Below are 21,677 nucleotides of genomic sequence, written 5' to 3'. Positions count from 1 at the left end.
CCCTTTGCTGTCCTGGGATGTCTCTATGCATGCATAAGCCTGGGATGCATGCACCAGCCTGCCTGCATATGGAGCATTACCTTCAAATTGGTGCCCCAGGGGCTTCCCTGGTGGCGCAGTGGTTGAGAATCTGCCTGCCAATGCAGGGGACACGGGTTCGAGCCCTGGTCTGGGAAGATCCCACATGCCGCGGAGCAACTAGGCCCGTGAGCCACAATTACTGAGCCTGCGCGTCTGGAACCTGTGCTCCGCAACAAGAGAGGCCGCGATAGTGAGAGGCCCGCGCACCGCGATGAAGAGTGGCCCCCGCTCGCCGCAACTGGAGAAAGCCCTCGCACAGAAACGAAGACCCAACACAGCCAAAAATAAATAAATGAAATAAAGAATTATTTAAAAAAAAAAAATGGTGCCCCAAAGCTCACTGTTTTCACCTCCATCCACTAACCCAGAACCCTAGCACTTGCACAGACCCCCTCCCCAAACAGGCATTTCTGGGAGTCTTCCATGTGCTTGAGTTACCCCGTGTCACAGATCTGACTTGTCCCCTAGGAAGGATGTCAGTGTCGCGGTACAGCCAGGTGGCTGGCACCTTGGTCCACTGTGCTTCTCTCCCACGAACACCAAAGTTGCACAGTGGCATATGGCAAAATGGGGTGGGGTGGGGTAGTCATTGCTTCTTCTTTTTTGAGTTCCACTCCATTAGAGAAATCCCAGGACAGCACCCCACTGTATTTCCAAGTTGTATGTGAACAGCTCTTGCAGGTTTTTACTTATGGCAAAGTTACCGGGTTATTTTTCTTACTGTCCTTACCCTGCAGAGGAGGGTATAGCTGGCTAAGAGTTGAGCGCCAGACCTTTCCTAAGCCTTAGTTAGTGGGTATTCCTGTCCTGTCTCTGTATCTTCTGCTCTGATGGTGAAGAGAGAGGGCCTTGCCAGGCACGGCCATCCTGCCTCCCTGGAGCCCCAGATATCCCGGGCAGCCAGCTGGAGCGTTTTTCCCCTCCTCTGAGCCTCTGTAGTTTGCAGTCTCTACAAACCTCCCAGATACCTTTCCCCTCCTTCTAAGACCTTGGAGGGACATTTTCCATGGAAATTCAATTCATGGTTTTCCTCACACAGGCAGGATGTGACAGAGACTTCCTCGTTTTGTTCTATCTATCTTGGTTTTTATAGCAAAGGGCAGGGCAAGCAGCGTGTGTCTTAAGGTGGAAGGTGGGTGGGTAACTTTGTCAAAGATGAGCTGGTCCCCCTCAACTGAACTGCCAGCCCATGTCTAGGGGACCTTAGTATCTGGAATCTGGATACTTCACAGTTGTCTCCCTTGCAGGGAAATTGAGATCACCAGGATTCATCCGCCATTTTGGACCCTTTGCTGCTACTTGCCAGGTATGTGACTCATTCTCAATGCCTGTCTAAACCTCCACCTTTCAGAAATGGGAGGCAGAAATGAGGCCTTAGGAGAGAGTGCAAGATGGGTTGGCACCATCTTATCAACTGAGCCTGGCTGCAGGATAGGGATGTCAGTGTGACCAAGGGGAGATGCCCATTTAGGCAGCTCCACTTGAAGAGGAAGGATTCTGACACATCCCATTTCCCCCTTAAGCCATGGGAAGCCTCAAAGAGGGTCCCTCCTTGGGACAATTCATCTCCTGTAGAGACAAGGGAGTGGAAACCCTCTTGTGGACCTAGTGAAATAAAAACCAAAGCAAGCCAGCGAGCATTCATTGACAGCTTGTGAAGGGTAAAGCATTGCAGCAGGTGCTAGAAGGGGAGCGGGTGCAAGAGTGCAAAAGCCCTATGCCTGGGGGCTCATAGCTTAGGATACGGAGAATGGGAGAAGGGCAAAGCACACACAGCCCAAGCTTACAAATTAGCAAAAGCAAAATATAATAATCTTTAAAGAGAAACTCAAGAGCTGAAGACTGGAAATCAAGGGAACATAAATGTTGTTTAGGAATCGGGGATGCAAGAGGAGAAAACTGGAATGGGGTTGGAGTGAGGCCAGGGAAAAAATGAGAAGGAAAGAAGAAGGAAGAGGAAAGATAGGCTTGGGTGGAAGGTAGCCGCATTTCAGCAGCATTTCTTTGCCATCGGTGTGCACGACCCTTATTCCTCCTTGCGTCTTCAGAGGCTCCCTGGAGAGCAGGGAGCATGTACCCCACCAGCAAAGCTTAGCTCTAGCCTGAGACCCCCTTTCTGGCTGTCCTTCCCCTCACTGGGTCCTCTCTCTTCCCCAAATATGCAACGTGGCCAGTCTCAACTTTCCCCCGCAAAACCTCCCCATTCTTTTTCTTTTCAGAAAGAGAATCTGAAATCCCTTTACACTGTGATGCGAATAGCTGAAATCAGAAAGTGTTTCCCTTCAGAGGGGTAAGGAGCAGAGACTTTCAACTGCAAAGGGAGGTTGGAAAAGGCAAACTTCAGGCAGCAAGTGGGGAGTAGGGTGGCCTTTAGATCAGGAAGGGGCATTCAGCCCTTCTGAAGTCCCTTCAAGAATTTGCCAGACTGTCTCCTTCCTATTAAAGTCTTTAAAGTCAGGTCCTTGAGTGTTGGAAGGAAAGGTACCACAAGGCATTACCTCCTGCTAGAGAAGATGCTGTTGATAAGGTCTAAGGGAAACTCCAGTTTTAAGTTGTTTTATCAGAAGTGGATTTTTAAATTTTTATGCATTTGTTGGTTGGTTAGTCTTCTGGCTGACATATGGGGGCTCAAGCCACTTCTTTTTTTTTTTTTTTTTAATGAGGTTTTTTAAAAATTTATTTATTTATTTATTTATGGCTGTGTTGAGTCTTCGTTTCTGTGCGAGGGCTTTCTCTAGTTGCGGCAAGTGGGGACCACTCTTCATCGCGGTGCACAGGCCTCTCACTATCGCGGCCTCTCATGTTGCGGAGCACAGGCTCCAGACGCGCAGGCTCAGTAATTGTGGCTCACGGGCCCAGTTGCTCCGCGGCATATAGGATCTTCCCGGACCAGGGCTCGAACCCGTGTCCCCTGCATTGGCAGGCAGATTCTCAACCACTGCGCCACCAGGGAAGCCCAAGCCACTTCTTCAGTGCATGTGAGATGCTGTCAGGATGAGCACTGCAGTCTGTGACCAGGCGATTCCTAACAGAGGTCACAGTTTGGGGGACAGGAAAACTGAGGGTGCACCCAACTTTGACACACGACAGCTGGTGTGGAATCTGTATCAAGAGAAGGGCAGAGCTTGGGAGGAACCCCTACTCCACCACCTTCTAGCCGTGTGTGCAGGGCAAGTCGCTTGGCCTCCCTGCCCCTCGGTTTCCTTGCCTGTAATTTGGTCCTATAATAATAGTGATAATACTTCTGATATAGGTAAGTACTTGGTAGATAGTAAGCGCTCAATTTATATTAGTTTTTATTACCGTGGGCACATGCATGTGTACATGTGGGTTTATGACCTCTTCCCCCTGCAGCCTCAGTGACTGAAATCCCATGAATGTATCACAGCAGAGAACTGCCGTCCTGATAGTAATTCCAGGGTCTGGAACACACTGACTGACAGGTGGCAGCCTTCCCCTGCCTGGGAATATTGGAGCATGTGCTCCTGCTGGGAGGTGCCCCTGCCCCCTGCTGCGGGCCTGTCTAATGCCCCATTGCTGCCTTGGGAAGGACTCAAGTTACCATCTAGCACAAGTCTTGACCAATCCCTCAGAGTCTGGCTGATCCAAATGGATCCAGAAACACTCTCTGAGCCCCTCTTGTTTTAGAAGGCATTAGCTGGTGTTGATATACCCTCATGGCTTCACCCTATGGGGCTCTATGTCCTTTGCTGCCAGTTTCTAGGCCTGTCACGGACACATTCCTGCCATCAGCCAAAAGGGCAAGAGGCTGGACTGTCCAGCCTGAGCCTGGCCCCTGGCCCAAGGGCTCTGTTCTGCTGGTTACTGTGTGAATAATGATTCCAATAGCTGCTGGCTATCAGCCGGGCACACTTCAGAGGGGACTCCTATCTCCTCCCTGAGGGCTCCCTTCTGAAACGTGAACGGAGCCACCCCAACTTGCCCCTCTGTCTTCCCACCTGCGTGTGGAAGGGCAGGGCCCGCAGACCCTGGCCCACTCGACTCATAGGCCATTGCCCCTCCCTCCTGCTGTAGTCCTGTCAGCCAATGTCCTTCCAGCACAGAGGTCAGCACAGAGGTCAGTCAGGGAGCCTCCCTTCCATTAACTCACCTGCACACCTCCTGAGACTAGTCTTCTGCTGCATGACCAGCAGCTTTTTTTTTTTTTTTTAATTTGTACCTCTTAATCCCAGGGCTCCGTTTTCGTTTTTTTTTTTAAATTAATTAATCAATTTATTTTTGGCTGTGTTGGGTCTTCGTTTCTGTGCGAGGGCTTTCTCTAGTTGTGGCAAGCGGGGGCCACTCTTCATCGCGGTGTGCGGCCTCTGTCACTATCGTGGCCTCTCTTGTTGCGGAGCACAGGCTCCAGATGCGCAGGCTCAGCAGCTGTGGCTCACGGGCCTTAGTTGCTCCGTGGCATGTGGGATCTTCCCAGACCGGGGCTCGAACCCATATCCCCTGCATTGGCAGGCAGATTCTCAACCACTGCGCCACCAGGGAAGCCCCCGACCAGCAGCTTTTAAAATCCTTCATCTACTGTAAGCTTTCTTTTTTTATTAACAATTTTAGTCTAAGAATTTTGTCAATTTAGGTAAATTAAATAAATCAATTGAAAAACAGATGAAAGGAAATAAAGAAGAAAAAAATATATAACCACCTGAATAGTTGCAGAAAAATAATTTACTAAAAGCTAATACTTTTTTCTCTCAGCTTTATGATGATTGACAAATAAAAATTGTATATATTTAAAGTATACAATGTGATATTTTGATATGTGCATTCATTGTGAAATGATTACCACAATAGTTGCAGAAAAATAATTTACTAAAAGCTAATACTTTTTTCTCTCAGCTTTATGAAGTATGATTGACAAATAAAAATTGTATATAGTTAAAGTATACAATGTGATATTTTGATATGTGCATTCATTGTGAAATGATTATCACAATCAAGCTAATTAACATATCCATCACCTCACAAAGTTACCTTTTTTTGTGTGTGGTGAGAACACTAAGAATTTATGCTTAGAAAAATTTAAGTATACAATACAGTATTATTAATTATGATCGCCATGCTGTACATTAGAGCTTTAGAACTTATTCATCTTATAACTGAAAGTTTGTACCATTTGACCAATATTTACTCCATTCCCCCCTCCCCTTCCCAGCCCTTGGTAACCATCATTCTACTCTTTTTGAGTTCAACTTTTTTTTTTTTTTTTTTTACTGTAAGCTTTTATATATAGAATGGATAAACAAGGTCCTACTGTAGAGCACAGAGACCTATATTCAATATCCCATGATAAACCATAATGGAAAAAAACATTAAAAAATATATATGTGTATAACTGAATCACTTTGCTGTACAGCAGTAATTAACACAACATTGTAAATCAATGACCTATACTTCAATAAAGTATACTGACCTATACTTCAATAAAAAAATAAAGTCCTTCATCTACATCCCGCTAGTGCTATTGCTGAGGGTGTGGCTGGGACTCTGCAGCCACAGGACCCCAGGAACACGTGCCACCTCGCAGGTCTGTGGGAAAAGGAAAACCAAACAGTGGAGTGGGGTGGCAGACAGAGGGAGAAGGGAGACTGGGGGAGCTGGAGAGTAGAAACTGCATGGGGCTTTCTGCTCTGGGGGTGCTATGATGGCATGAAGGGAGAGGGAGGCAGCCTCTGGAAGAAGATGGAGAGCAGAGAGCAGATGTTTGGAAGATGGAGGCAGAGAGAGGAGCTGACTTTTTTTTTTTTTAATATTTATTTATTTGTTTGGCTGTGCCGGATCTTAGTCGCTGCACGCGGGATCTTTGTCGCCACATGCGAGATCTTCGTTAGGGCATGTGGAATCTTTTTAGTTGTGGCGTGTGGGATCTTTTAGTTGTGGCATGAGAGAGCTTAGTGCAGCATGCAGGCGGGATCTAGTTACCTGACCAGGGATCAAACCGGGGGCCCCCTGCATTGGAAGTGTGGAGTCTTAACCACTGGACCACCAGGGAAGTCCCTGACTTTTCTTTAGAGAGCACCCACCCCACCCATAGGAGGCTTAAGCTTAACAACCCTCTGAGTTGGACTGGTTTTTTCCATTGTTTAAGCAAAGAAATTAAGGTTCAGCAAGTTACATAATCTGTCTAAAGTCTCACAACTAAATAGAGGAGAAATGTGGAGAGGCTTATATATCTCCCAAGATGTACAGCTGCCCAGGCTCACTGGCTCTCACACTGTGAGGCATTACTTCAGGTCCCAAAGGGGCATCAGGAGTGAAGAGGGAACAGCCCTTGCCTGGGGCTGGGTCTCCGGTGCCACAGATGAGGCATGGGGAGGGCTAGATGGGACGGCACCATCACTATGGTCTCAAAGATGCTATTGACTCAGTGACAGTCACCAGCTGACCTCCTGGGAGCTTCATCTGAAGTCTCAGGGATGGAAGAAGGTGTCCTAGATGTGGCTGGAGTTAAAAGGCAGCCCAGGCATGCATCCTACTTCGGAAAGATTAGAACTCTGTGTTTGTTCCTCTGTTTTGTGGACCTGATGTTCCAGGTCAAAGGGAACTGGGAGCAAGGTTGGGCAGAGAGAAGCAAAATGCATCTGGGAATCCTTATAGGTTTCCCTTTTGTTTGGGCAAAGTCACTAAATCCTAGCTCAGCCCCAACACAATGCATGGCTCTGTTCCTGGCTCTAAACAATGAGAAGCTCAGAAGCTGCTTCCTCTGGGACCCTTTGGCCTTGTCCTCTCTCAGCTCTGTGAGTCCAAGCAAGGCCAACAATGCCATAAGCAGTGTCGCCTGTTAAAATTAGAAGCAGCTCTCACATCTGGCTATGATTGAAAAGAAGCCAGGCACTGGAGCTTGCAAGAACCAGACAAAAAATAATTGAGGCAGTGACAGACATCAGGCCTGATGCATGGAGTTCCAGCTCTCCTGCGTCACTCCAGTACCTCATTGTCCCTCTCCAGGTGGCCCCCACTGCTGAGGAAAAGTGATGGATTTCCCAGTCTCCCTGGACTCCTACCAGCGAGTACGTCTTCCCAGCAGTCTCTTCTTCCTCACTCACCTCCTCCTCCTCCTTCAGCCCGGGGAGATGCACTCAGGTAACATGTCTAATCCGCAGCCCAGACAGCCAGGACGTGAGCACCTCAGCTTCTGCCCACCCCTCCTGCAGGTGATCCCAGGGCTGAGATCTTGTAGCCTGGTACCTGGCTGGCTGTGCCAGGGGCTAAAATATAAGATTTCCATCCCAGTTGTTAAAGAGCCACTGCCCCCAAACACCATCCAGCCCCACAGTGCTCCCCCACCATTCCTGCAGCCACCCACAACTCCACAGCTCACAAACATGGCAGAAGGTATAGCAGCAGGGTGCCAGGAAATTCTTATTGGTCTGTGCTTAGGCTGAACCAGTTGGAAAATATTTTTTAACTCCTCTCCTGCATATAAGCCATAGCTTTTGAACGGCAGGAAGAATCCTAACCTTACCATCTCTCATGAAAGAAGCAACTAACAGAGAGTGTAAACTAGTTAGGCAAATACAATTCCCTAATTCCCTGAGCTGGAAACCAGGGATACCAAGGTGACTAGGCACAGCCCAGATCCTCAGTCATTCAAGGGAGGGGGACAGACATGACATAGACGGCTGTCCAGCTGTGTGACCAGAGCTGCAAGAGAAATGTACCCAAGGATTTGGGAGCACAGTCAAGAGACCAGTTTGTTTTTTCCAGAAAGCCATGAAGGGCCATAGAAAAGAGGTGTTATTTGAGTAGAGCCTTGCAGGATGTACATTCTCCAGGAAGATGACAGATGGAGAGTAAACTGAGGCAGGGTGTGCCCAGGAAGAGGGCCAGGCATCAGGCATGGGGGCAGGGACAGCTGGAGAGAACCTGGAGAGGAAAGCTGGTAGGGATGGTGTCAGGGCTACACCCAGTGGGCAACAAGGGGTCTCAAATGGAGTGAAGGAATGTGCCCCCATGCTATATGCGCAAAGTGAAGGATGGGAGAGGTTCATAAAGGAAGAATTTAGGGTGGGATTAAGCTGAGCGTTGAGAGAAGGAAAGGAGGTGTACGGAAGGCAGAAAAAAAGAATGAAGTCATGCTGGGTAGAAAGGCACTGCAGCAGGAATAGCAACTCTCATGGAAATTGCAGAAAACAGGGAGTAGAGGAGCCATACCGAGACATCACTGCAGAGAACAATCAAATGAAAGATCCAGATAAATTAAAATCTTGAAAGCAGGATTTGGCCTTAGATAGGAAAACCCATGAAACAAGGAACCCCCCTAGATTATTTTAATACCCTTTGTTATTACAGAAGCTGTCCATGTGCATTATAAAATGTTAGAAAATCAGACAAGGCAAAAATAAGAAAACATCTATTCCCACCAGGCAGAAATTATCACTATCAATAATTTGGTCTATTTCCCTTCAGATCTTTTATTCTGCACATTTATGCAAATATGTCAACTTTTTAATCAAATAAGAGGATAGTGTACATATGGTTTTGAAACTTGCTTTTTTTTTTTTTTTTTTGCCGAAGAGTCCATTTAATTTAATGCCCTGGCCATATTTACATAACTGTCCCCCAAATAATATTTGCAGTTGGTTGGTTCAAACCAGCTACCAGTCCGGCACCACACATTTGTATCTGGTTGTAATGTTCCTTGTGTATTTTTTAATGTGGCACACTCAACTTTTTCATGACAATTACTTGTTCATGCAACCGGACTGGTCATCCTGTAGAGTGTCTCACCTTTGTCATTTGAATGGTTTACTGCAAAAAAACATATTTGAAGAGTGCTGATTTGGGCCATTGTCTGGGTTCTCGTCCTAGAGGAGGTCAGGGTGGTAGGCCATGGGGAGCCCATTCTGGCACACGTCGGGGATGAGGTGGAATTCTCGTGCCACCTGTCGCCGTACCGGGACGCCGAGCGCATGGAGATCCTCTGGTTCCGGAGCCAGGCCTCGGACGTGGTGCACCTGTACCGGGAGCGGCAGGAGTTCTATGGCCAGCAGATGGCGCAGTTCCAGAACAGGACCGAACTCATCACGGACGAGATCGCTGATGGCAGCGTGACCCTGAGGCTCCACCCCGTGGTCCCCGCTGACGAGGGTCCGTACGGGTGCCGCTTCGTCTCCAGCGACTTCACTGGGGAAGCGGTCTGGGAGCTGGAGGTGGCAGGTGCGTGACCTGGTCAAGCCCCAACAGAGAGGAGAAAATGGTCCATTTGGAAACAGGTCAAGAGTAGATAGAAAAGAACAGAGAAAGGGAAAATATCTCTAATTTAAAAAAAAGTTTTAAAAAGAAAAATTCATTAGAAAATGAACAAAAAAATGCACACAAAAAAGATACACAAATGGCCCTGAAACATAAGAAAAGATGATTACTTTTACTCATAGTGAGAAAAAGGCAAATTAAAGCTACAGAGATACAATTTTTTTACACATCAGATTGGCAAACATTCAATATTTGGATCACACACTCTTGGTGGAGATGTAGGGAAGCAGTCCCCCTCCTACCTTTTTTTTTTTTAAATTAATTAATTAATTAATTAATTTTTGGCTGCATTGGATCTTCGTTGCTGCGCACGGACTTTCTCTAGCTGCGGGGAGCGGGGGCAACTCTTCGTTGCGGTGCGCGGGCTTCTCATTGCGGTGGCTTCTCTTGTTGCGGAGCACGGGCTCTAGGCGCGCAGGCTTCAGTAGTTGTGGCATGCAAGCTCTAGAGCGCAGGCTCAGTAGTTGTGGCTCATGGGCTTAGTCGCTCCGCAGCATGTGGGATCTTCCTGGACCAGGGCTCGAACCCGTGTTCCTGCATTGGCAGGCACATTCTTAACCACTGTGCCACCAGGGAAGTCCCTGCCTACCTTCTTGGTGGAGTTCAAAGTCCTGCAGCTCCAGGTCAGGGGGATTAGGCAATGGCTAACAGGACTGACTGCATCTACCCTTTGAACAGCAATTCTACCTCTAGGAGTTGACCCTGAAGATACACCTCCCACAGCTCCAATATGAAAAAAGGCATATGTATAAGTTTACATTGTACAACAGTGGAAACTCCCTAAATGTCCAAGCATAGATGCTGAGCGTGGTCTATCACACTATGCAGCTAAAAAATGAGAAAGAGCTCTAAGCTGATGTGGAGTGATTTATATGATGTTTTTAAGAGAAAAAAGGAAGATGCAAAAGAGGTTCTATAGCATGTTAACTTTTGTGCAAGAAAGGAGGAGAAACATGGCACAAAAGAAACAAGAAGGATAAACTAGAAGCTAATGAAATTGGTTACTTAAGGGAGGAGAGGGTGCAATGGGATAGAAAGGATGGAGAAATGCCTGGGGCTTTTTTGATCTACTGTTTTTTACAGTATTGATGTTTAAACCATCTTAATGTTTTGCTTATTCAAAATATAAAGCTAGCTTACTTGGATAGAGAGATAAAGAAGTATATATAACAAAACCACTTGAGTGTGGGTGGGATTCAAGAGAGAGAAAGGACAGTCTATTGAAATTTGGGGTGGGATTACTCTTCATTCTAGGGGGACTGTCCCTTGCATTATATGACCAAATATCAGTAGCCCTTCCCTATTTTAAAATGCCCTTCAGAGGTAGTGCTGTCCCCACATGCCACCGGTGATTTAGTGTGTCATTTATAGTCCATTGGTGGAGGGCTGCAAGCCCACAAGTGTGTTAAGAGCAGTCACAGTCACGATGCCTTATGGTGACTGCAAATGGTGAATGGTGGCATGAACTTCGCATACCACTTCTGGGAAGGAGCCTGATCTTTCCCACTCTTCCTGCCTCTCTCAGGGCTGGGCTCGGACCCTCACATCTCCCTTGAGGGCTTCAAGCAGGGAGGCATTCAGCTAAGGTGCAGCTCCAGTGGCTGGTACCCCAAGCCACAGTCTCAGTGGAGAGACCATCAGGGACGATGCCTGCCTCCAGAGACTGAAGTCATCGTCAAGGATGCCCAAGGCCTGTTCAGTCTGGAAACCTCTGTGGTCGTCCAAGGGGGGGCCCACAGCAACGTGTCCTGCTCCATCCAGAACCCCCTCCTGGGCCAGAAGAAAGAGTTCGTGGTCCAGATAGCAGGTCAGTGGGTGCCAGCTCACCCTCATCTTCCTAGTCTTCAAGTTCTCCATGTCCATCATCCCTAAGACCATCTATTAGGACACAATGGCACTGGAGCCTGGCTGTGTATGGGGTGGGCTAAACTTGACACCTTGAAAGTCAGCCATAATATCAGGAACCTACTGAGTGTACAACTGACAACCCAAACAGTAATCGAGGGAGGACCCAGAAAGCCAATATTATGAGCCAAAAACCAGGCACTAAAATCCAGAAACTCTAGTTATTGGAGGGCATCATGAGAGCCCGTGTGGTCCTAATTTTATCCCTCAAACAATATTTATTGATCACCCACAATGTTCCCCAAACCCTTGGCCTCAGGTCCACATTCCAGTGGGGGAAACCGATACACAAAAGAGTAAATTACAGCACATGTTAGAAGGTGTTATCTGAGACAGAGAAACATGAAGCAGGGAAGCATGCTAAGGCAGGGTGGAGTGTATATATGGATTTAAAAGTGGTGGATCAGGGAAGAAGACCGTTAGACACTGAGTTCAAAGGAAGACCATTATCTAGGATCAAAGTTTTACTGTGCGGCACCCACTTGAAGGATTTAACATTCATGGCTCTAATTGTTTTAAGTCTTGAGGATAAACCCAACCTATGGGCCATGTTTCACAGCGGTCCAAATCAACAGTTATATTACCATAACAGAAAGAAATCTCACCCTTATAAGCGATAACTTGTCCTCAGGTAAGAGGACTTGATCAGCACCATGTGTCACACATAGTTCACCCGAAATTTACCTGGTAATTGGGTAAGGAGTAACATCTGTGTTAGCCAATTGTCTTTATCCAAAGGAAAAACAAGATATCGCTTATCTCTATGACAAGCATGTAATTACAACTCCGAGCCAGGTGCCTAAGTGAAACTCCCAGCAGACCTGGAGATAGGGGTACTCTCTCCTTGATGTTTCCATTTCAAAGAGATGGCTCTGAGCTCCTTAAGAAAAACATTCCTGGGTTTTAAAATTGCCAAGGGGCTTATTTAACTTTCAAAAAGATTTGTATGCATCTTGAGGGGATAGAGAAAGAATTTACAAATTTTCTGAAGGAAATACTCTAAGAGAAGGGAAAGGGGAATCTCCCTCCGTTTTTGCACCAGGGGAAATCCAGTTCTTAAATTTGTGTTTAACCTTGACAAAGGGTGTGGGGCACATGGATATCTGCAAGGAGGCCATTCAGGTAGAGGCCATTCAAATGCAAAGGTCCTGAGATGGAAATGTGTGTAGCTATCTGAGGAGCTGGGAAGATGCAGGAGAGGCTGGAGATTGCAGGTCAGGGAGGCATAGGGCCCTGAGGTCTTTAACCCCTAAATCAGTGCTTCAAAAACACCTGTGGTGAAGGACCAATCCTTTGTAGCTCAATACTTTTAACCAAGACAATAAAAATGCACTGCTAGAAAAATAAAATTGAAAACCGAAAGAACACATTATGCTAAATGAAATAAGCCAGACACAAAAGGACAAATATTGTATGATTCTCTTTATATGAGGTACCCAGAATAGTCAATTCATAGAGAGGGAAAGTAGAATAGGTGTTACCAGGGGCTGGGGGTGTGAGGGGAATGGGAAGTTAGTGTTTAATGGGTATAGAGTCTCAGTTTGGGAAGATGAAAAAAGTTCTGGTGGTGATGGTTGCACAACAATGTTAATATACTTAATGCTGCTGACCTATAAGCTTAAAATGGTTAAGATAGTAAATTTTAGGTTATGTATATTTTACTATGATAAAAAAAATAAAAAAATTTAAAGACCACTGAGATAAAAGCACCAATTTCTTATTGTCTTCAACAGACTCAAAATTATTCTGTTAAACTGCCGCAAGAGTTTCTCAAGGGTTGCTCTCTATTTTGCATTCATTTCTTTACGGTCCAGCCACTGTCCTTGCGAACCCTGCCCCACATTCTCCCTCTGGGCAGATCCTCCCTAGGAAGCCTGGAGAGGGAAGAGAACCGTCAGTCAGCCGCACAAAGCTTTGCTAACAGTTCTTCCAAAGGTGTGATGAGAAGTAGAAGCCAGGTGTTTGCAAGAAGCGGGAGATGACGTGTGGATTCATCAGAGTGGTAGAGAGCAGTTATTCACTGGGTTTCAGGTATCAACACCTTGGATTGTCATGCCCTTAGATGTAAAGCAAGAGTAGGAAGAAGTAGAGGGAGGTCAGGGCTGTGGTCACAGAAGTTCTAAGCTGGAGGACTGGGCAGAGCCCATCAGCGCCTTCCTTTCACATCCTTCAGTTTGCAGTGTTTTCCTCTGCGCTGAGCAAGTTCAAGTTCACCGCTGGTCCTCTGATGTTACCTCTCTAGAGCACTGCAGACTGGTTCTCAGGCCCGTTTTACAGAGGGCTATGCTGGGGCCCAGGAAGCATCAACCACTCACTGGGAAGGTTTTCCGGCACGCAGTGTCTAGACTAGTCTTCTCACTTAATGTTTAGCGAAGACCAAATCGAGACAACTCCATGTGGGGTGTTTTCCAGACGTATTTTTACCCGGAACCTCTCCCTGGAAGAGAGCTTTCCTCGGGACTCTGGTGGGAACGCTTCTCCTCCTGGCTCTCCTCCCGACGCTGGCGCTATACTTCTTTCGGAAGCAACGGAGGTCCCAAGGTACCAGGCAGGCTGGCGGCTGCCCTCCTGGAGTTGGCTTTGCCCAAGAGCAAAGTGGTGCAGGCGGCCATAGCGGGGCACTGCTGAGGGGCCATCCTGCGGAGGCAGGGCTGGCATGGGTCGTGGAGACAGGCAGGGGAGCGTGCACACTCACGTCTGCTCCCCTTTTTTCTTGCCTTCAGAAAAGCTGAAGAAGCAGGCGGAGAAGGACAAAGGTAAGCAGAGGGCAAGACGCGCTCTTCGCGCACATCCCTGACTAGCAGAAGTGGGGACGCTGGGTGAAGAAGACGAGTAGGTCACAGCCGGGGGCGGGGGGAGGGGGGTTGGGAGAGGGCAGAGACGGGGGTGGGGGGGGCGGCAGAGGTTTCCTTCCACTTCTCCCTCGAGTCCAGCTCAAACTGGTTCTCCAGAGCACATGGGGTTCCAAGTCTGTACACTTTGGAGATGCAAGGCCTCAGTGATCCATGGAGATTTTCCTCTTTTCTTCGTTTCTTTCTCCAGGGAAACTCACAGAAGAACTGGGTAAGTTCTGGGTGCCATGCCCACAGTGCTGGCTGTGGGCTCGGGGGTTAACCCCGGCGCACGGTGGAAGCAGGGGTTCCGTGATTTTAGGCCCCCTTTGGAGAGCAATGGATGGCAGCGCTCTAATTCGAAATCCATCCCTCTGCGCCTCCCGCCTTCCCCCTCCGAAACCGATTTGTGCGCACCTGCCGAGGAAGCCTGACCCAAGACCCTCTGGAAAGACTCTGCCAGGCCCTCTCCTGCAAGTTGTACAATTCAGTTACAATTCCACTGTAAAAGGTCTACTCCCTCTAGTTCATCTTCCTAGGATAACCTCTTTTTAATGCAAATGTCACTGGGAAGGAAGCCATCTTTAATTTGCACCAAAGTGAAAGCAATTTATCAAATCCACTTTTCTTCCCAGGGGGACTCAGCACCTTGAAACCATGTGGGGGGAGGAGGGAAGAGTGAATCCAAAGGAAGAGGGGAGAGAGGAGAAGGCCACCATGGGTGGGGGAAGACCTTGAGAACCACCTTGTCTGCCCCAGTAAAACACCAGACAAAAGAGTGAAGTTGAAGCTTGTCTTGCAGTCTACCTAGTCATGGAGGGGAAAACAAACAAACAAAAAAGGCAATCAACCAAACAACAAAAACAGCCACAATAAATCATTAACATCATAGGCTGAATTAGTGTATATTGTTGCCTTTCCCAGTCTTACTTTTTTTTTTAATATATTTTTCTTAACCATATTTGCTTATTTATTCATTTTTTATTTTATGGCTGTGTTGGGTCTTCGTTTCTGTTCGAGGGCTTTCTCTAGTTGTGGCAAGTGGGGGCCACTCTTCATCGCGGTGCGCGGGCCTCTTCACTATCGCGGCATCTCCTGTTGCGGAGCACAGACTCCAGAAGCGCAGGCTCAGTAATTGTGGCTCACGGGCGCAGTTGCTCCGTGGCATGTGGGATCTTCCCAGACCAGGGCTTGAACCCGTGTGCCCTGCATTAGCAGGCAGATTCTCAACCACTGTGCCACCAGGGAAGCCCCCCCCCCCCACGTCTTACTTTTAAAAGAGGATAAAGATTAGAGAAATCAGAGGAATGCGTTTCTAGTGGCAAAATATCAGAGTTTTGGTATCTGGCCTGGGGAAATAATTGAGTGTCATGTCCTCCAGGTTCTTTAAATGACGTACCCAGTAAGTGACCCTGAGGCTCATGCAGGGTGTGCTCAGTGCCTGGACTTACACAGGACTTCCTCCCCAGGAAAAGCTTGTATTACAGGGCAAGTGAGCATTAGCCTCTCCAAACCAGACCAGAACCCTTGAAAGAGGCTCCTCAGTATCAAGACCAGTTTTCCCTTCCCAGCCCTGTGCAGATTTCTGCCTTAGAGCAAAGAATAGGATGAGGTGTAAGAATCCTGCAGATGGGTGATGCAGCATCCAGGATGGGATCGGGGTGAGCAGTGGTTTAAGACTGAGAAAGCTCTTCCCAGTGGCCTAACTGCCTTGGGAAGGTGGTTCCACTCATCCAAAGGCTGATGTTTTCTCTGTGTGTTCTGCTTACAGGGAAACTTCAAGTGGAGCTGGGTAAGTGACCCCCCCCTTAGAACTATTTCTTGTTGTCCCCCTTGTAGCATCTGGTTATCCGTGTATGTTCTTCTTATCTCCCAACCAGGTATGATGGCCAGGCTGGAACTCTGCTGGCTGTGTGGGTGGCAGGAGAGAGGGGAGAGGAGCAGGGGTGGGTGCAAAATTTGACGTGTGAACAAGGAAGCTGCAGGGACCCGGTGTTCTAATTCTGTTTTCCCTTGGCTGCTTCAGACTGGAGAAGGGCTGAAGGTCAGGCTGGTGAGTGAAGCCCGTTTTCCTCCCGCCGTCCACGTCACATCTCAGCTTCCCGGTCACCTGCTCTGACTAACCAACTGTGCTTCATTCTGGTTTATTCCATAGCTACACACATGTATTAATCTCTGTTGCTTGGTATAGGTTATATTTGAGTTTTACTTTTATATTGTCCTGAAGTGTAAGCATACGGTAAATCATTGGTGCCAATCCTGGTTGCACATCAGAATCACCTAGATTCCTGGTGTCCCCCCTCAAAGACCCTCACTCCTGGTGAGAGTTACCTTATATGTAAATATAAGGCAGGTTACCTTATACGTAAATATTTCTCCCTATACCTTCCTCCATTTCCCCCATAAAACAGTCTAATGTGTATCTTTATTTTGTACGTATTCTTGCAAGAGGTGAATTTCTGTTTTGTGCACGTGCACTTCAGTTTCTGTAAAGACATTTACAGTCTCATGCTGTTCCTTGCTTTCCTCACTCATTGCTGTGTTTTAATATCCATCCCTGCTGCCGCATGTAAATCTAGTCTGTATCTGCTTGCTGCAGAGCACTCCATTTGAGCTAGCCACCCTCCTGGAGCAGACATCCAGCCTGCTTCCAACTCTATGCCACCACAAACAATGCTGAATAAATACCTGAAAACGTGCTGCCTTCTGGCTCTGTGCAGAGATTTCTCTGGGATGTATACCCAAGAGGGGAACTGCTGGCCCTTGGGGGATGTGTCACTAAGTGGGATAGAAGGATCTCCTGAAGGTAGCACCATCATCCTTCACGCAGTGGAGGCTCCATGTGCCCACATCCCGTGTGAGCCAGCTTTCTAAGTTTGCCAGTCAGTGGGGATGAGTAATTGTTCTTTCGGTTTGCACTCCTCTGGACACTAAGAGGTTTGAGCATCTCTTTATATGCTAGCTAGCTTTTGGGGCTTCCTCTTCTGAAAATTGCCTGTTTCTGTCCTTTGCCTATTTTCCATACGGCATTGGTATCTTTTTCTTGTTGATTCACAAGACAGGGCTGGTGTCAGTGCTGGGGAATGGAGCCTTTTGGTTTGCAGGCATCTTTCATGCAACATTATTATTATTATCATTATAGAATATGATATATACATATAGGATATTAATCCCTCATTGTTATTATACATTGTGAATTCCTTCTTCTCTTCTGTCACCTGCTATTCGCTTTGTCCAATGGTGCCCCTTATTGAAAAGAAATAACCAATTTTGATAAAAGCTAATTCATCACATTTTTACCTTAATGGCTTGTGTTTTTGAAGTTTTGTTGAAGAAGATCTTCCTTACATTTAGGTCACAATGACAGTCTCTTACACTTTCTTCTATTCACTGTATATGTGTTATGTGCAGGTTTTTAATCCATCTGAAATTCACCATTTTATGTGGTGTTAGACAAGAATCCAGCAATTTTTCTCCGAATAAAGAGTCAGTTTTCCCAATGCCACCTACTACACCATCCATGGTTTCCCCATTGATTTGGGTATCACCTTTAGTGCGTATTCAGTTCCCATGTCTTCATGGGTCTGTCCTTTGGTCACATATTACTTTGGCTTTTAAAGTACCTGAAAGTACAAGTCCTCCTCCATTTCCCCTTCTTTTTTAAAGTTAATGGACCTTTTAAAAATATAAATTATAGGATAAATTTATGAAGTTTCTAAAAAAATCCAAAAGTAGTTTTACATGGGATTGCTTTGAATTTATAGATAAATTTAGGGAGAACTGACATCTTTATCGAATTGAGTTATTCTATGCAAGAGCTCTATATTTTAAAAGATCTACTGGTTATTCTGATGCAAAATCAGGGTTGCAAGGCCTTGCTGTAAATTTATGGAGCTCTGAAAATGTCTTCTATTGCTTTTGCATTTTGTGACATTGGTGCTCTCTTTGTTGTAAAATAGAACAAGATAAAACAAAACAGAAATCCACACAGAATGGCTCATGGTTAAGAAAGAAGGCAAGACAGGGTGTCCAGAGGATGTCTTAGGACAGGAGCCAAGCTCAGCTGGGCCTCCTGGAGACTAAGCCAGTCAGAGATTGAGGCTTCATTTCCATCCTTTAATGTATCCCAGTTGCTTGTATTGGTTCTTTTTGCCCACATACTCTGTCATCCCACTGTTCCCAGCACAACTTCAGCCTGTACACAGCTTTGGTACAAGCCAGCACTGACACCAGCCCCCTACCCAATCCCAAATTCCCGGGAAGATGCCATGGTGGACCCAGGCCAGTCTGGGTCCAAGCCAGCTATCATGATGGGAATGAGGTTACTTAGTTTGTAGGCGTCCCTTTTGCATCTTGAGCCTCCCTCAAGGTTCTAGGGTTACTGACTCAGATCTCTGAGCCTCTTTTTTCCTCTCTGTTTGGTTTCAGAGTGGAGAGCAGCCCAACAACATGCAGGTAACTGAAGCCAAGGAACTGTGCCTTGTGAGTTAGGTTGGCTGGATCTGAAGTAGAAGGGAGGTATCCAGAACTGAGATTAGAGGAAGGGTCTGTCCAGGGCCAAGTATGGAGCCCACATATATAGACACACAAGCTCACTTATAAAACACATAATATGACACATATGCCTGCACACATACATGCTCGCATGCACTAATGTGATTGCACTCACACACGCACACGTCTGTGTGCACACACGTGCTCCCACACGCACATAGCTTTCTGGATATTACTACATTTGTTTCCATCTGGCAGAAAGGTTGCTACTAGGGCCTCTTTGCAGGAGAGAATACAGAGTTTGTAAGGAACCTCCCACATCTGACAGAGGGTTCCTATCCATCAAATGGGTGTGGTTTTTTTGGGGGGGATGGGGTGTTGGAGTGCAGGGTACTGGACTAGATGATCTCAGAGGTCCCCTTCAGTTTTAAAATCCTAAAATTGCTGTAAAAGACTCCCAGAGCTCACTAGTGATTTCATGGTCACACAGGGTGGTGAGAGCAGCCGGGACAGAATCAGCCCTAAGCTCCTTCCCGTTGATCAGGTCTTGGGGAAAGTGAGCCCACCTCTATCCCCACAAACCTACCTCATTTGCTCTCTCTGCTCTGCATGGCACCATGGAATTCAAGAACCTTCCGGTTCAGGAAAGAAATGGGATTCCTCTAATCACTTTCAAAAACTAGGAAGTGACTTTCATGCCCCTTCAGTACCAGAGTGGTGGGAAGGGGGTTGCAGGAGAGGGCGTGACTATTCCACTGATTGGTCCATCGGGAGAACTAGAGGGTTTGCCTGTCGGGGGAGGAGACAGGTGTGGGAGTGGGGGCAGAACCGTCCTTCACCTGCACTAAACATATGCCTCTGCGCAGTGAATGTGACCCTGGATCCTGGCTCCGCCCACCCCAGCCTGGAGGTCTCCGAGGATGGCAAGAGCGTGTCCTCCCGCAGGATGGCGCCAGGCTCAGCGGCGGGTGACCCCCAGCGGTTCTCCGGGCAGGTGTGCGTTCTAAGCCGGGAGCGCTTCTCCGCGGGCCGCCACTACTGGGAGGTGCACGTGGGCCGCCGCAGCCGCTGGTTCCTAGGCGCGTGCCTGGCAGCGGTGCCGCGCGCAGGGCAGGCGCGCCTGAGCCCGGCGGGTGGCTACTGGGTGATGGGGCTGTGGAACGGCTGCGAGTACTTCGTGCTGGACCCGCACCGCGTCGCGCTCACCATGCGCGTGCCACCCCGGTGCGTGGGCATCTTGCTGGACTGCGAGGCGGGAAAGCTGTCCTTCTTCAACGTATCCAATGGCTCCCACATCTTCACCTTCACGGACACCTTCTCTGGGACACTCTGCGCGTATTTCAGGCCTAGAGCCCATGACGGCAGCGAACACCCAGATCCACTTACCATCTGCCCATTGCCAGTTAGAGAGAAACGCGTCCCCGAAGAGGAGGACAGTGACACCTGGTTACAACCCTATGAGCCCTCGGACCCCGCCCTGGCCATGTGGTGAGGCGCCCTCGTGGCCACAGGACTGGGTCCTGGGCGGCTTCCCGGATACCCAGTCGGCGCTTTGCTCGCCCGCTTCCTCTAGACGGAACAAATACACCGACCCCAGTGTATGAACCAAAACGCCAACAAAGGCTTAAAAGGCTCAGTATAGCAGAAATGGGAAAAAGGCAGACCTTTGCCTATGTATCAATAGATGTGTATGTGTACATGTATGAATATGATTTTCTTTGAAAAAAAAAAAGGCAATTCCAAAGCTTATTTGTGCGTGTTGTAGGTTTGAGCTGATGAGTAGAAATATATTCATGTTGCTGCTAGTCAGGGTGTTCACTGTGGAAGACATGAAAGAAACTGGAATGGGGGGAAAAGAGGAGAAACTTCACTGGATAAAATTAGAGGTATCAGTTAACTTGTGTATTTTAATAGTTTTGTATATATTTTCTAGTTCTAGAAAGATCTAGAAAAAATGACACTTCATAAGCAATGAGTTCACCTAGGGCTCAGATCCTAGTTTTCACTGTCAATTCCCACTAAAATGAACTTGGAGAAATGGTGGGTTCCAGGGCTGGAGCAGAGAAAGTACAGGTAAATCTGGAACATCTTTTGCTGTAATGTACAAACATGCTCAGAAACTGACGGGGGGCTTCCCTGGTGGCACAGTGGTTAAGAATCCACCTGCCAATGCAGGGGACACAGTTTCAAGCCCTGGTCCAGGAAGATCCCACATGCCGCGGATCAACTAAGCTCATGTGCTACAACTACTGAGGCTGTGCTCTAGAGCCCACGAGCCACAACTACTGAGCCTGCATGCCACAACTACTGAAGCCTGTGTGCCTAGAGCCCCTGCTCCGCAACAAGAGAAGCCCACGCACTGCAACAAAGAGTACACCCCACTCACCGCAGCTAGAGAAAGCCCACACACAGCAACGAAGACCCAGTGCAGACAAAAATAAATGAATTTTTAAAAAATGTCAAAGGACTGATGGGAACATAACAAAAAGACATAGGAGCTAGGTCGAAGGGGCTCCACTGACCAATCATGGGACAATTTGAACATTAAAATGAATAATGACAAGAATTGCTCAACAAGGGGTTGATCAAAGAAAAAAATTCACTAAGTGTGCTGTCTCTTCAGCCAGAGAAAAGAAATACAAAAACAACAACAGACGAAAAACAGAAGCGATAGGAGAGAATGAAAGAATAATTGTGAACTCATGGTTTTTACTATGTAATAGATGAAACACACATATGATACATAGATGGATAGATAGATAGATTAGATAGATAGATGATAGATAGATAGGTAGTGTGTGCACATACATATAGTTCCTAGCTCTGCCTGCCTTGAGGGCTTAGAAACAATAACACCCCTGTACCACTGAGCACACCTTGCACCAGAACTTAGTTTTTAGTACTATTTACCACTGAAAGGAACCAAGGCTCCTTGGAGAAATGGTGGACTCCAGGGCTGGGGCAGGGAAAATATAAGGGTGTGATGTTTGATGTTCTGATTTATACTAGGAAATATTTATTTGGTCTTCAACCTAGATTTTAGAACAGAGCTCTTAAACTCTTGGAATTTCTAAGTGATAAGAGTGATAAGGGTGTCTC

The 21,677-nt window shown here is 47.2% G+C and overlaps 1 protein-coding gene across 6 annotated transcripts; it reads left to right on the top strand.

Moving 5' to 3' along the window:
• Nucleotides 1-1,186: 1,186 nt before the first annotated feature.
• On the top strand, nucleotides 1,187-20,322 carry BTNL9 (butyrophilin like 9). 6 transcript variants are annotated; one of them, XR_009502514.1, is made up of 11 exons: nucleotides 1,187-1,387; nucleotides 7,042-7,176; nucleotides 8,905-9,252; nucleotides 10,874-11,155; nucleotides 13,666-13,794; nucleotides 13,977-14,009; nucleotides 14,296-14,316; nucleotides 15,856-15,876; nucleotides 15,965-16,137; nucleotides 18,513-18,539; nucleotides 19,445-19,490. XR_009502514.1 is itself a non-coding variant. In XM_059917991.1 (11 exons), exons 2-11 carry the CDS (start codon nucleotides 7,068-7,070, stop codon nucleotides 20,068-20,070), a joined length of 1,623 nt encoding a protein of 540 aa, XP_059773974.1. In that variant the 5' UTR covers nucleotides 1,188-1,387; nucleotides 7,042-7,067; the 3' UTR covers nucleotides 20,071-20,322. The 6 variants fall into 6 exon arrangements, 5 of the variants coding, with proteins under 5 accessions (XP_059773974.1, XP_059773977.1, XP_059773976.1 ...); XM_059917991.1 differs by having other exon boundaries at nucleotides 1,188-1,387; nucleotides 16,111-16,137; nucleotides 19,445-20,322; XM_059917994.1 differs by lacking the exon at nucleotides 7,042-7,176 and having other exon boundaries at nucleotides 1,188-1,387; nucleotides 16,111-16,137; nucleotides 19,445-20,322.
• The last annotated feature ends 1,355 nt before the right edge of the window (nucleotides 20,323-21,677 follow it).

Source organism: Balaenoptera ricei, chromosome 3, assembly GCF_028023285.1.
Source record: "Balaenoptera ricei isolate mBalRic1 chromosome 3, mBalRic1.hap2, whole genome shotgun sequence".
NCBI classification, from domain to species: domain Eukaryota; kingdom Metazoa; phylum Chordata; class Mammalia; order Artiodactyla; family Balaenopteridae; genus Balaenoptera; species Balaenoptera ricei.
Note: the sequence above shows the minus strand (reverse complement) of the source record. Positions and strands in the feature narration are given on the sequence as shown.

Excerpts from the sequence above, each read along its gene's own strand:
- BTNL9 (XM_059917991.1), top strand. The coding sequence starts at position 7,068 with ATGGATTTCCCAGTCTCCCTGGACTCCTACCAGCGAGTACGTCTTCCC. Across the intron at positions 11,156-13,665 it reads GTTCGTGGTCCAGATAGCAG|ACGTATTTTTACCCGGAACC; the intron begins GTCAGTGGGTGC and ends GGTGTTTTCCAG. Across the intron at positions 14,010-14,295 it reads GCAGGCGGAGAAGGACAAAG|GGAAACTCACAGAAGAACTG; the intron begins GTAAGCAGAGGG and ends TTCTTTCTCCAG.